The sequence below is a fragment of the Coffea arabica genome, chromosome 6e (genome assembly GCF_036785885.1).
Source record: "Coffea arabica cultivar ET-39 chromosome 6e, Coffea Arabica ET-39 HiFi, whole genome shotgun sequence".
Taxonomy (NCBI): domain Eukaryota; kingdom Viridiplantae; phylum Streptophyta; class Magnoliopsida; order Gentianales; family Rubiaceae; genus Coffea; species Coffea arabica.
This window is the reverse complement of record NC_092321.1, coordinates 16,170,848-16,185,936: the sequence shown is the minus strand read 5'-3', so window position 1 is coordinate 16,185,936 and position 15,089 is coordinate 16,170,848. Positions and strand designations below refer to the sequence as shown.

At 35.0% G+C, this 15,089-nt stretch overlaps 1 protein-coding gene across 1 annotated transcript; it reads right to left on the bottom strand.

Moving 5' to 3' along the window:
* Positions 1 to 10,765: 10,765 nt before the first annotated feature.
* Positions 10,766 to 14,288, bottom strand: LOC140009748 (uncharacterized). The gene is made up of 2 exons (XM_072056045.1): positions 11,624 to 14,288; positions 10,766 to 11,445 (listed from the first exon to the last, which is right to left on the bottom strand). The coding sequence occupies exons 1-2, from the start codon at positions 14,283 to 14,285 to the stop codon at positions 10,967 to 10,969; spliced, it is 3,141 nt and encodes a 1,046-aa protein (XP_071912146.1). The 5' UTR covers positions 14,286 to 14,288; the 3' UTR covers positions 10,766 to 10,966.
* Positions 14,289 to 15,089: the final 801 nt, after the last annotated feature.

The window sequence follows — 15,089 nt, the reverse complement described above, 5'->3', positions numbered from 1 at the left end:
AACACTTGACTTGACCATCAAAAAAGAACTTCCTTGCGAAATATGCAAGACATATATGTTGTAGATAAGAAAACACTAATGATGAAATAATTTTAGGAAATCTATTAAATAACATTATTATTACAATAAGAATTATTAGAAGAAAAAAAGAATTATTAGAGAGGAAGGTAAAGAGAGAAAATAGATACTATTACGTCAACATTGACGTAGCATAATTTGTCCAAATTAATGATCACGAATGATCAAACCAATAATAAAAATAGAAAAAGTGCTTGAAGAGGATTTAAAAAAAAAAAAGAAAAGATGAGTTGATTAACAAAAAAATAAAGAAGGTACAAACATACAAACTTATATAAGGTAAGTAATTAATAGATTGGTTGCCAAGAAAAAAAGACAAAAATAAAATCCTCAAAAAATAAAAAAACAATTTATTTATAATTTGGTTTGCCACATGGCAAAAAGATAAAAAAATCCACTCCGCAAAACATGAGAATATATATATATATATATATATATATATTTATATATATAGATATATAGGTGGAGCCATAGCCAGCTCAATTGGACCTTCTCAATTTTTTTTTTTTTAGAAATTTTAGAATAGTCTATAAAAAGTTTTTTCTATTGTTGCCTCACTTTTGCACCCCTTGAAATTTGGTAATATTTCCACTCGACAAATATATGAGAATATATTTATATAAATATATAGATGGAGCCATTGCTAGCCCGACTGCACCTTCTCAATTTTTTAGAAATTTTAGAATATATAGTCTATAAAAAGGTTTTGCTATTGTTGCCTCACTTTTGCACCCCATGAGATTTGGTAATATGTCCTCTAACCCGACAATTGCCTCCCGAAAGTTTTAAAATTCTATACAGTTATCACCATCATTTCTCCAAAGCAGCATTAAAAAAAATATATATTACACAATGCTATTTTTATTTTCTTTCTAACAAATCTTATGCACTTGACATTAAACTTTTCTCAACCTTATGAATTACAAGTTAACTAAACGTTCATTTGATAGTTAAACTGTGTATACATTATCTGCCCATTGCGTATATGAAACTATACATCTAGCACTCAATGCATAATTTTTATTATTGTGCACTTTTATACAATTTTTATGCATAGTTTTAATCATTATGTTAGTTTATATCATTAGATGACCTTTTAATTATTGCAATTAAAAACAAATTGTAGATAATTCTTCTCCAAATTGTTTTAACATCGAATAAAGTGGTCTACTCATTGTAGACATTTAGTTATTCTGAAACTCTATAACACATTGTAAACTTATGCTAGTGTAATTGCGAGAGATTCTTCAATCTCTTTTGGTATCATGCCTTCAAGTTAAACTCATGGTTAAACTACAAACCATGATCAAAACCTTACCGATACTACAAGCCTTACAATACAGCAGGGAACATCAGGCAGTTAAAGTCCGCACGTCAAAAATAAATGTAAGACCGCAAGGTAGATGAAATGCATAAGCACTCTAAGTACAGTAGTCTGGATTGAAAGACTCTGCATTTAAAATCAGTGACAGTGATATGGATAGTTAAAGCACGCGGTTTGATTTGGAAGTCGCGCAATGCAGTGTTTGTGGTCTTGATTAATTGATTGCTTTTAAGAGTCTATGTCCATACGTCTTCAAACTCGAAGTGTAGACAATCTGTGATGCTGCTTTTAGCTATATTGACTGTTCTTATAAATCAAAAGAATTGTAGACAATCGTCAATAAGAGCAAAAAGGTGGAAAAAAAAACCATGATCAAAACCTTACCGATACTACAAGCCTTACAATACCTGAGGGAACAGAAAGCCTCAAGGCTCGTAGACAGTCTGGATTTGAAGACTACATATGGAGAGTTAAACGAGCACCATGACATACGCGTTTTAATGTGTATGACTTGGAATTGATCTGATTCCGCTTTTGAGAGACAAAGATCCGTCTTCCACTAGAATTGTTGTGTGGAATTTCTTAGAAATGCCATTAAACACACTGGCCCTCAAGCTGGAAGACTCGCAATGCCATGTACCTTTTTCTGGTCTTGATTCATGGATTTCACTTTTGAGAGTCAAGGTCAGTCCTCAAACTTGAAGTGTACGTTGTGTGGAAGTTCTTAAAAATGCCATTATTACTATCATGGTTGGTTTCTGTTTCTCAACTTCTCCGGAATTTCTTCGAGTACCAACCTCTTTAAGAATTGGTGTGTAATGTGTATAGCTTGATCATCTAATCTCAAGCCAGAAATGAGGAAGCAATTGAAACCACCTGGCTCGAGTTCAAAGTTTGGAAACTCTGATACCTTTGCCAGAGTTTTACCAAAGTATGAGGCATTCGCATTGGTATTGGATGTTTGGGTTTTGGAGTGGTGATGTCGGATCATGGGTGAAGGGATGGATAGGAAGAAAAATTGTAACTAAGGCTTAGCAACTTCACCGTCATGGGAGTAAAGGGAGAGCAAAATTGTCCAAAAATTTAACAAAATTATAACAGTGTGAAGCCCTGAGGTTTTCTATGGAACTTACAAAACTACATCTGCTAATACTGTTTATCATTTTCTAATAATAAAAAAATTAAAGGGAGATGGGATCTAACCTAATAAGTGCATAACATCTATAGCATAACTTAACTTTCTATTAGCCTTCTACTAATATATTTCTATATTTCCATTCATGCACAATACTTTTACGTATAGCTTTTTATACCAGAATGTTTGCTTTGGAACATATGGTTAGCTAAGAAAAGAAAAGCCAAATTAGCTAACTACATAATAATTGTTTATTTATTTTTGCATTTTTTTGTTATAAAATAGAATTATAAACCAAGTGTCTTTTTTTGCACCTCCTGAAAATTTTTACATGTACAAGAAGTATAATATATCCTACAATGTATGTTAAGAAGCTTGCAAGCAACCGGAAGATTCAAATTCCAAAAGCTAATATAAGATGGTCAATTTGTCAGCAGGAAGGCATCACTATTTCGACTATGAGGAGCAATATACACATTAAGGGTCCGTTTGTTTCGGGTGAAAATGTTTTCCAGGAAAATATTTTCACTCATCTTATGGAAAACAACTTCCCTTCCAAACTTACTGAAGTTGTTTTCCGAAATGCATGCATCCCGCCTGTAGTATGTTCCAAATTTACTGAAAATATTTTATAGTATGTTCTTTTTTTTTTTTTAGTGTAAACAGGAGGACTCGAACCCAAGACCTCTTCCTTACACTCCCTCTCCCGTACCACCCAACCCTCCCCCTAATATATTCAAAATATAAAAAAAAAACCTCATCCTGCTCATCGTATGCTAGTAATTAATTATATATAATAGGGACATTCTTTTCTAGAGAAACTTTCAGCAGTGAGAGTGCAAGATATATGTCACAATAAGTATTGCAAGTGATTGATATTTGACACTAAATGGCCAGCAATTTGTTTATTACTTAAAGAGATATTTTTTATTCATATATACATTTCTCCAAGATTTTTTAAAGTTAAACAATGAGATAAATTTTCTTATTTTGCATGGGAAGAAGTATGTAGTTATAATGTGTAGAAAGTAAAGATAGAGATAAAAGTGAAAATATTTCAAAAGTTAAACAAACACCAAAAAAATGAAGTAAAAAAATATTTTCAATAAGCTAACCAAACACCTGAAAATGATGAAAGGGAAATGATTTTCATGGAAAATTACTTTCACGGAAAATATTTTCCCAAGGAAAACATTTTATTTCCAACCAAACAGACCCTAATTGATAAAACTTTGCTAGCATTCATTTACAGCAATTTACAGATCCTGCATTCAATTATCATGGCCTCCAACTTCTTCCATAAGCAGCTCAAACTGGATGGTTGGCGGCAAATGAACCAGAAGGTGGCCACCAATTTCTCCCAAAAGTATATTTGCAAGAACCATTTTGATAATCGAATCTACTAGAAACATGAGACTAGGTTTCTTGGTGAACAATACATCCAGGCAGAGGCATTCCTTGGTTCACATATGAAGAAAGGTCAAGATTACTCAAATTATCAGTTCTACTCTTAGAAGCAGATTCTGAATGCGTACAGGAATACTAGGTATAATAGTATCATCAACCATCTGTAAACCCAACCATAATTTTTTTTACCAACCATTCTGTAAACAACTTATGCCCACTAACCCAACGCAAATGTCCACTCCACTCCAACCCAACAGCCACCTCCCCGGCCTCCTTGCACATATCAACTCGCTGTTTTACTTGGATGCTATGGGGTACTTGATGTGGTCCAGAATTTCTTTTAATAGTACAACGTTTTCTTAAGCAATTATACACTTTAGGTTAAAATCCAGGAAGCAATCAGGAATCACCAGCTTTTTCCTCAAAAAAAAAAAAAAAGTAATCACCAGCATTTTCCTCAATTGATAAGCAACTAGGAAACTCTTTTTTTTTTCTTTCTTTTGGGGCATCCTAGGAGGAAGCAAAAAATCGCAGCAATCGACTTATGGGGTCATAAGCACCAAAATAGTAGCCCGCTGAATATAGGTTCTGTTGTAAAATATATAGTATTTCAAAAATATTCTTTGTCCTACATCGAAAAATGAGAAGTATTGTTTTCTCTGTCCCACATTGAGAAGTGAGAAAAGTTGCAGTCTTTGTCCCACATTGGAAGTGAGAAGGGTTGCACCTCATTCTGAAATCTATAAATAGGACCCATTCCCTCCTCAGAAAATCACACCAGCAGCTTCAGCTGATATCTTTCTGATAGCTGCTCCATCTCTCTTTCTCTCTCTTTCTTTTATTTTTTGTTAGTTGATATCTTCCTGATAATTCTGTTCTCATCTTCTTCTTTTTTTATATATATCTGCTGGTTTTAATTTGCTAGTTCTGGTCCTTCTAGTTTGCAACAAGAAGAAAGCTTGTCTTTCTTGTTCGCAATAAATAGAAGAAGGCTTGTTTAATCTTGGGAAAACATTTCAATTTCATGAAATAGTTTCTTAGGACAGTGCTACGCACGACTCAAGCAGATAGTGTTAACATTGTTGTAGCCATTTATCCAACAATCTAAGAAACTAAGGCCTCCAACAATGTTAACACCTCGCAACCTGCATCAGGATCAATTGCAGTCGCACTACGTTTGGCCTTTTCTAGACGTATCCAAAATTGAAGTTTTTGTCAATGAAAGCTTCAAAAGATGGCAAGAACGTGTGCACTTTCTACTCGACATTCATGGAATAGCCTATGCACCGATAGAAACACAACCACCTACAACTACGGATGTCAAGATGCAAGAATCTTGGCAATATGCCAATAAGGTATGTCGGCATTCTATTTTACAAATTCTTTCAAATGTGATCAATGAAAATAGATTTTCATCTGCCTATATTGTTGATTTAATTTCTTTATGGCATGCTAGATTAGAACATGTTAATGCTAGTTATATAAAGAAAATGCAATCTTGTGGTCTAATTTCTGGTATTAATGAAAAAATGGACAAATGTGAGATATGTACAGAAACTAAAATGACAAAGAAGACTTGTATAACTGTTCAAAGAGAAACTAAACAATTAAATTTAATCCACACAGATTTAGGTGATTTAAAACAAATTATGACTAAAGGAGGAAAAAGATATTATGTTACTTTTATAGATGACTACTCTAGATATACTAAACTTTATTTACTTAGAAATAAAGATGGTACATATAATGCCTTTTATCTTATAAGTCTGAGGTAGAAAATCAACAAGAAGATAAAGGAATTAGGTCTGATAGAAAAGACGAATATTTAGCCTTGCATAGCTTCTGTGAACATGAAGGTATAATACATGAAGTAACACCACCTTATTCACCCGAATCTAATGGAGTAGTTGAAAAGAAAAATTATAAACCTAATTTAAAATATTTGAAAGTATGGAGGTGTCTTGTTAAAGTATTGTTGCCCGAACCTTAGAAAAGAAAATTAGGTTCTAAAACTTCTGATTGTATGTTTATTGGATATGCTGAACATAGTGCTGCATATAGATTTCTTGTTTTAAGAAGTGATGTGCTGGATTGTAATACAATTATTGAGACAAAGAATAGTGAATTTTTTGAACATATTTTTCCACTGTCTAGTAAAATTTCTCATGCACCTGTTGAAATAAATAATGAAATTATTCCAATTGAGGAATTAAGAAGGAGCAAAAGGCCAAGGAAAGAATTTTCATATGGAAATGATTTTCAAACTTTTCTTATTGATAATGATCTTTTAACATACTCCGATGCTATTTCTTCTCCTGATTGTAAATTTTGGAAAGAAGCAATCAAATCTAAAATTGATTCTATCTTGACAAATAAAACTTGGATTTTGGTAGACTTACCTCCTGGTGCAAAACCTATTGGTTGCAAATGGATTTTTAAAAGAAAATATAACTCTGATGGCTCTATAGAAAAGTACAAACCTTGTTTAGTAGCAAAAGGATTTTCTCAAAAATAAAATATTGACTATTTCGATACATTTGCACTAGTAACTAGAATTGCATCTATTCGAGTTTTATTTGCTTTAGCTTCTATTCATAAACTTGTTATTCATTAAATGGATGTCAAAACAGCCTTTTTAAATGGTGATTTAGAAAAAGAAATTTATATGTTTCAACCTAAGGGATGTATTGTATCTGGACAAGAAAATAAGGTTTGCAAACTAATTAAATCTCTTTATGGTCTGAAACAAGCTCCTAAACAGTGACATGAGAAATTTGATCAAGTATTGATAAAATATGGATTCTCGTTTGTACAAGTAGATAAATGTGTATATGTCAAAATTATAAATGATCAATATGTGATAATCAGTTTATATGTGGATGACATGCTTATATTTGGTACTAGTTTAGATATTGTAAATAGTACTAAATATTTTTTGTCTTCTAATTTTGATATGAAAGATTTGGGTGAAACCAAAATGATATTGAGTGTTAAAATTATAAGGAAAGGTGATGGTATAATGTTGTCACAAGAACATTATATAGAGAGACTTCTTAGGAAGTTTGAAAATTATGATGTGACACCTGAGTACTCCTTATGACGGTAACACTCAATTAAAGAAAAATAATGGTGACCCAATTGCTCAGTCTAAATATGCTCAGATTATTGGGAGTCTGATGCATCTGATGAATTTCACAAGACCTGATATAGCTTATGCTGTATGTAGACTGAGTAGATATACTCATAATCCCAACCGTGAGCATTGGTTTGCATTAGTCAAACTAATGAAATATTTGAGAGGTACTATGAATTTTCGTATCCTGTATAGTAGATTTCCCATTTGTTAGAGGGTTACAGTAATGCTAATTGGATCTCTGATTCAAATGATACAAAATCCACTAGTGATTATGTGTTCACCCTTGGTGGTGCAGTAGTATGGAAGTCAGCCAGACAGACAATCATTGCTCGGTCAACTATGGAATCGGAGTTCATAGCTCTGGAGTTGACTGGTTCTGAGGCAGATTGGTTAAGAAATTTCTTAGACAATATTCCTCCTATTGATGAATGTTGCCTCTTGTGTCTATACACTGTGATTGTCAAGCGGCAATTGCTATTGCAAAAAATAAATCTTATAATGGTAAAAGTAGACACATGAGATTGAGACATGATGTCGTAAAGCAGCTGCTTAGAGATGGAATTATTTCCATTGATTATGTAAAGTCAGAGTTGAATTTGGCCGATCCTCTGACTAAACCCGTAGGAAGAAAATTGATTCTTCAAACTACAAAAGAAATGGGACTTCGACCAACAAGTTGTCAATAGAGACGGTAACCCAACCTATGTGATTGGTGATCCCATGAAGTAGGTTCATATGGGTAATAACAAGTCAATATTGATGGTAAAACACTTCAATTTAAGTCCCTCCAGAGATAAGTGCTTTGAGTAATTGTGAGAATGAGTTAAAACTCTTAATGAATTCATATCCCATTAGGGAGGTGTAGTTAAAGCAATACACACTTGATGAATTCACCTATATGAGAGTGGAGTGGGGCCGCTCCTATAAGATTCATTGGTCAAATCTTTAGAGCTCTCATGAATAACCAGGTAGGCGCACGGCAAAAAGACGCAAAACCGCGTTAACAACAAATTATGGGTTATAATGTGATTGATAAAATCTCTATCATACATCAAAAGTTATTGGTTCATACAAATTTATATTTCACCAATAATTCTGTAGGTCATGTTTTATCAATCTATGTTTGGTTTATAGTCCAAAAGACACCAATCTAATTACATTTCAACCAAATCCAGCAGAGTACTTTTAAAATTCTTCCTTTATCCAAAGAAGTTTTTTGAAATAGGAGGGAGATTGTTGTAAAATATATAGTATTTCAAAAATATTCTTTGTCCCACATCGAAAAATGAGAAGTATTGTTTTCTCTATCCCAAATTGAGAAGTGAGAAAAGTTGTAGTCTTTGTCCCACATTGGAAGTGAGAAGGGTTGCACCTCATTCTGAAATCTATAAATAGGATCCATTCCCTCCTCAGAAAATCACACCAACAGCTTCAGCTGATATCTTTCTGATAGCTGCTCCATCTCTCTCTCTCTCTCTTTTATTTTTTGTTAGTTGATATATTCCTGATAATTCTGTTCTCATCTTCTTCTTTTTTTATATATATCTGCTGGTTTTAATTTGCTAGTTCTGGTCCTTCTAGTTTGCAACAAGAAGAAAGCTTGTCTTTCTTGTTCGCAATAAATAGAAGAAGACTTATTTAATCCTGGGGAAACATTTCGATTTCATGAAATAGTTTCTTAGGACAGTGCTACGCACGACTCAAGCAGATAGTGTTAACATTGTTGTAGCCATTTATCCAACAGGTTCCACATTTCGAAACTTGATGTTCGAGTTTTTTCTTTTCTGTGGTTGAGTTTTGTGAATTAAAACTAATAGGTGATATAATAAATTCATATTGAAAATCATTCTGTGTTTATATGGCAAACTAGAGATTGATAAAAACTCACACATTTATATTTAAAAATTTTTTTAAAAGAAAGTTTGCACCATTTATGTTTCAATAATTTCTGAAGTGTGAAATTCCCTTTTCTCTTTTAACTAGTAAAGGCAAATGCATGCTACATATTTAGAGTTAGAATTTTAAATTTGGTTATAGGTTAGGGATAATTTCACAAACCTCCCTTGAGGTTATAACAATTTCACTTGACTCCGCTCAAGTTTTGCAAATTACACTAACCTCCCTTGTCACAATAATATGACTATAATGACATTCACTTAATAAATAATTCATAGTATAGTGAAATGAGATTTAAAAAAAGAAAAAGAAAAAGAAAATTAACCTTTTCGGCTATCTTGTTTACAAGTTACAGCTAACGACGATTCTCTCGCTTACTATCATTTTGTTTTCATACATCAACCCCTTCTTTCTATAATTTACTCTCAAATTACCACCAACCATTGCCTATAATTGCAGTCAATCACACCACAAGTGATCCCTCAAACTCTAGTATATATTTCTATTCCCCTTTTCTTCTCTTTGAAATTGTCAAATCACAAGTTTATTTAAGAGATTAGATTTGATGATTGAAGTAAAATCCGATTTCATGGTCAAATTAAGAGGAAATGAAGAGACACACAATACTAATGGAACAAATAATGCAATCATTGGCCAAAAGAGGAAGGGCGTTTGAAATTGATAAATTTGCTAATTTGTCTATCATCCATCCAAAAAACTTTTTAAGATGTCAATAAGTACATTTATATTTCTTTTTATGCTTGACAATTGTTGGTTGTGGTTTCCTTATGAAGATAGAGTTTCTTCTCTGTATTTAAAACGTTAACGTGTTTGGAGATTTAATAGTAGGCTAGATTATTTTGTTTTGAGAAAGTGTGGGCATTGGGTTTGAAGTTTGGGGTGTGATTAATTGTAAATAGAACTTTGATTTTTGGCAAAATGAATTTTTTGAAGATCTCTATAGTCATAATGATGCCTTTCCTTTTCTTAAATTTGATTAATCCCATCCATATCTAAATCTTCCTTAAGGATTTTCTTCAAGACCACAATGTGGCTCATGTAGTAGGAGTTAAATCACTTATATGGAACCAAACCATGGCATCCTATGTTAAAGATTATGCAAACATAAGAACAGTTGATTGTGAGTTTGACCATTCCATATAACCATATGGTGAGAATATTTTTGAACAATGGAACGAATCTTCAAAATTGAATGCATACTTTGGGAGAAGCAATTTTATAACTATGATGATGGAATTACTTGGGTTTAGAATTTGGAATTAGACTATTTGTTAGGTTTAGTTTGTTAGTACCTTGGGTTTGGTTGAAATATGAAAGAAAGCAATTGGCAAAATAATTTTTGTTTTATTTTGTACAAAAGGGATAGTTTAGAATTTTTGAGAAAAAATATAGCCTGTTGGGCCTATATTGTTACATAAATAGTAAAAGCAAGGGAGGTAGGTGTAGTTTAATAAACGTGAAGGGAGGTCTCTGCAATTGTCAAAAATCTCAAGGGAGGTTTCTGAAATTATCCCTATAGGTTATGCAAGCTAGAATTTAAGCAAATTTATTTTTTTTAAAATACAACTTTGGATTGACCTGATCCTATCATTTTTGGCATGAGTTTTGTATATTTGAATCCTTAAACTAATATTTCTTTAAATCTAGACTTGGAATTGCAAATTGTTAGATTGGTAAGTGTTGCTCTGCCTAGAATTCACCTACATAAATAAAGACAAGTAGTAAATTCTCCCGAGGTATAAATATTATAGGTAGGTAGAAACATCGATGGAAAAATTGGATATGGCAAAGATATCCACATGAAAGTCATTCATGGTGCTTAAACTACTTGTTCATTAATTAGTACACTTTCTTTTTTTTTGCATTAGCACACCAAATGGCAGTATGTAGCAGCAATCTAAGTGCTTGGCCAAGTTTCCATTTTGCAAAGCACGATCTTATTCTGTTTCCTACCAAATGTCAAAGTTGTTTAGGTAGAAGCATGGATAGAAAAATTGGATGATGGCAGAGTCGCAGAGACATCCACATGGAATTCATTTATGGTGCTTAAGCTACTCGTCCCATCTGCGCAGGTTTGGTCACGCAGTGAAAGTACTGGTGGACTAACAAGCTGATTCACAGCAATGGTGTGCAAAGGCCTAGTTGGTTCTCGCCTGCCCTCTTCAAATCGGTTCACCACTTGCTGCATTGTTGGTCGACATTTCGGGTTTGCGTTGATGCAATCCAGGGCTAACGCTGTCGCGAGAACCACATTACGAACGACCAAAGGATTAGTCGGAGGGGGCAGACGGGCATCTAGAAGATCCTTCAGCATTATTGGTTCATTGGGTTGTGATGATATGCAAGAAAGGAATTCTCGCGGATGCTCTCCAAACAGTGTTTCTAGCACCACAACGCCAAAGCTATACACATCTGACTTTTCAGTGACCACCATGGTATAGGCTAGCTCTGCATTGACAAGTATATATTTGGATAAAAATAAAGTTAATCTCAACTGGGACAACTCTAGACTTAACAGCTCTTAGAAGTTCAAAACCAAAAGACAAAGCGCCTAATATGAGCATCAAGAAAATATGAAAAACAAGGGGAAAAGAAGAAAGTGATCTGGGATAGCAAGGTAACCTACCTGGTGCCATGTAGCCAAAGGTGCCTGCAATGACTGTTTGATTTGATGAGTCAAGTTCCAAAATCCTCGCGGTGCCAAAGTCAGAAAGAGTTGCTTCGAGATGTGAATTCAAAAGAATGTTGTTGCTTGATACATCCCTGTGAATGATTGGCGGATCACAATCGTAATGCAAGTAGGACAATGCACTGGCAATGCCCTTGATCAAATTCACTCTTTTAACCCAACCCAGCTCCACAGCTTCAGTTTCATCTCTCAAGATACAAAACAAGCTTCCTCTGTCCATATACTCGTAAATCATAAACATGCATCGCTTATGCAGACAGAATCCGAAGAGCTTTACAATGTTCCTGTGCCTGATTTTAGAAAGCATGTCGGCTTCATTCCTAAAGCTCTTGTCAAAATTTGGATTCTCGCCTTCCAGACGGTGAAGCTTTTTCAAAGCCACTACTTTCCCACTTGGCAACCGCACCCGGTACACGCTGCCATAACCCCCTGTCCCGATGCAATAACTGACGTCAAAATCATTGGTTGCTTTAATTATGTCTTCGTAAGCCATATTTCCATCATAGTTCCATATTCTGAAAATGTCTCCGTGTTTATTGTCCATCAGCTCAACTTCCACTTTCCTGAAGCAGAAGATATAAATTACTAATCCGCCAGTTATTGCGAACACCAACAAGGGTATGCCAAGACCTATGATGTAGTATAGGGTGCGATGTCTATGATTTCCCACAATAGAAGGAGTGTGATTTCCCATAACAGAAGGAGAAGGAGATGCACCACAAAGAGTGGAATCGTGACGCAAGTGTGGATTGCCGACAAATCTATCTGAACCAAACTGAATGACAAGCTTGCACGGAAGTTCACCTTCCAAAGCATTATAGGACAGGTCGACGTCCCCCAGTTGCAGAATAGACCAGGGGACAGTGCCAGAGAGAATATTGTGGGAAAGATCCAAAGTCGAAAGGTGCCATTTGGATTTAATATTATCCCCAAATTGGGTAGGAATTGGGCCTGTAAGTTGGTTTGAGGAAAGATCTAGAATTTGTAGAAAAGGCAGATTGCCAAGGGTCGGAGGGATTTGACCAGTCAGCTGGTTGGACCCAAGATGGAGATATTCCAAATATTTCAAATTTCCTATGTCAGAGGGAATGGAACCATAAATTTGGTTCTCAGCACCTGAAAGAGATACTAGTTTGGTTAGGTCGCAAAGAGCTGAAGGAAGGGCACCTGAAAGATTAAGGCCACTGAAGTCTAATTCACCTAAACTTTTCAAATTTCTTATTTCTTCTGAGAGAAATCCTCTCATTGCGGGATTCGAGTGAATGTCTAGTCGGAAAAGATTTGTTAAATTAAAAAGAGCTGAAGGAATTGTCCCGCTGAAGTGGTTAGTGCTGAGGTCAAGGGAGCGTAGATTGGACAGCTGGCCAAGACTTGGAGGGATGCTACCAGAAAATGCACCGTAACTCAAGTCTAATTCAACTAAACTCTTCAAATTTCCTATTTCTTCTGAGAGAAATCCTCTCATTGCAGGATTCCAGTGAATGTCTAGTCGGAAAAGATTTGTCAAATTAAAAAGAGCTGAAGGAATTGTTCCACTGAAGTGGTTAGTGCTGAGGTCAAGGGACCGTAGATTGGACAGCTGGCCAAGACTTGGAGGGATGCTGCCAGAAAATGCACCGTAACTCAAGTCTAATTCAAGTAATCTCTTCAAATTTCCTATTTCTTCTGGGAGAAATCCTCCAATTTTGGGATTGCATTGAATATGTAACCAGGAAAGATTTGTCAAATTAAAAAGAGCTGAAGGAATTGTTCCACTGAAGAGGTTATTGCTGAGGTCAAGGGAACGTAGATTAGACAATTGGCCAAGTGTGGGAAGGATGGGACCCCCAAAAGAATTGTAACTCAAATCTAGAGTAACCAAATTTGTCGAGTTTCCGATTTCTAAAGGATTTAAGCTGTCAATCAAATTCCAAGAAACATCGAGTTGTGCTAGTTGTGTAAGGTTTACTAGAGAAGACGGAAGCTCACCTCGAAGAGCATTGGAAGACAAATTGAGATAGGCGAGTTTGGAGAGTGCACCTATTTGATGTGGGATGGCTCCGGAAAGTTCATTTCCACTGAGATCGAGGGAGACTAATTTGGACAAGTGGCCAAGAATTGGAGGGATTGGACCAAAAAACAAATTGTAGCTCAAATTTAGAGTAATCAAATTTGTCAAGTTTCCAATCCCCGGAGGAATTAAGCTTTCAATCCGGTTCGAAGAAACATCGAGTTGTGTAAGGTTTACTAGAGAAGACGGAAGCTCACCTCGAAGAGCGTTGGAAGATAAATTGAGATGGGTGAGTTTGGAGAGTGCACCAATTTGACGTGGGATGGCTCCGTAAAGTTCATTTCCACTGAGATCTAGTCTAACCAGGTTCGGAAAAGAAGAGAGGCTGAAATTTGCCAACTCATCTTGAATTCCGTAGTTCGGAAGTAGTATTTCGGTAACACTACCAGCATCGTTGCAAATGATACCAGGCCAGTGGCAGTGGGCAGAGATGTTTGTTGCAGCAGTACTGCTGTCTCCCCACCAGCCACTCTTGAGCAGTGCCTCAGCCTCTAATAAATTCACAGCAGACTCCTTTGCTGCTCCTGCTATTGCTACTGCCAGTATCATGAGAACAACAACTCCGCTGCATCCAACATCCATCGATGCTCTATTACCATGAAAGGCCGTAATTAAGATAAGATAGATGAAATGTAAGACAGAATTGGACTCTTAACAACTATACGGTTCTACTAAAAAAAAAACAATTTAAGTAGTAGGACCGTCAATAACCAAGAAAGACCGTAATTAAGGTAAGATAGATGAAATGTAAGCGCCCGCCCTGAGCAAGTAGTCTGGATTGAAAGACTGGCACTTAATATTTTAGTTCAATCTGTATCATTCACACTGATTGTTAAAAGCATTTTAATTTGGAAGACTCGCAATGCAGTGCAGTCAGCAGTGTTTGTGGTCTTGAGTTGATTCCAAGAACTCTTCCATTATTACTCTGAGCCAACATCAGAGTTAGAATTGGTAACCTTTGCCAAAAGCGGTTCAATCAGAAAGAAATTACTCACAACCCTTTTTTTGAAAAAAAAAAATTTTAAAAACAAAGGTGATCAAATTCATGACATATCTTTGTTCAAGGCATTTGCGTACACGTGAACACTAAGACATATGAGTTTAAACTGTAGTGATCCTTCTTTTGCATTTCTATAGATTTAGTCAAGACATATCTGGTCATAGGCATTTAACTTAGTAACAATTGTACAGTTAAATGTTTCTTCAGTATAATTAGTCAAAATGTGCAACACGAATTTAGACACCAATTTTGAAAATTTAATGACACGGATATTCGTTTAACAGGCACAGATAATAAAGTCAACTTCAACTAAACTGGTAAATTTTGACCAAATTCAACAAAAGCGGTACAGT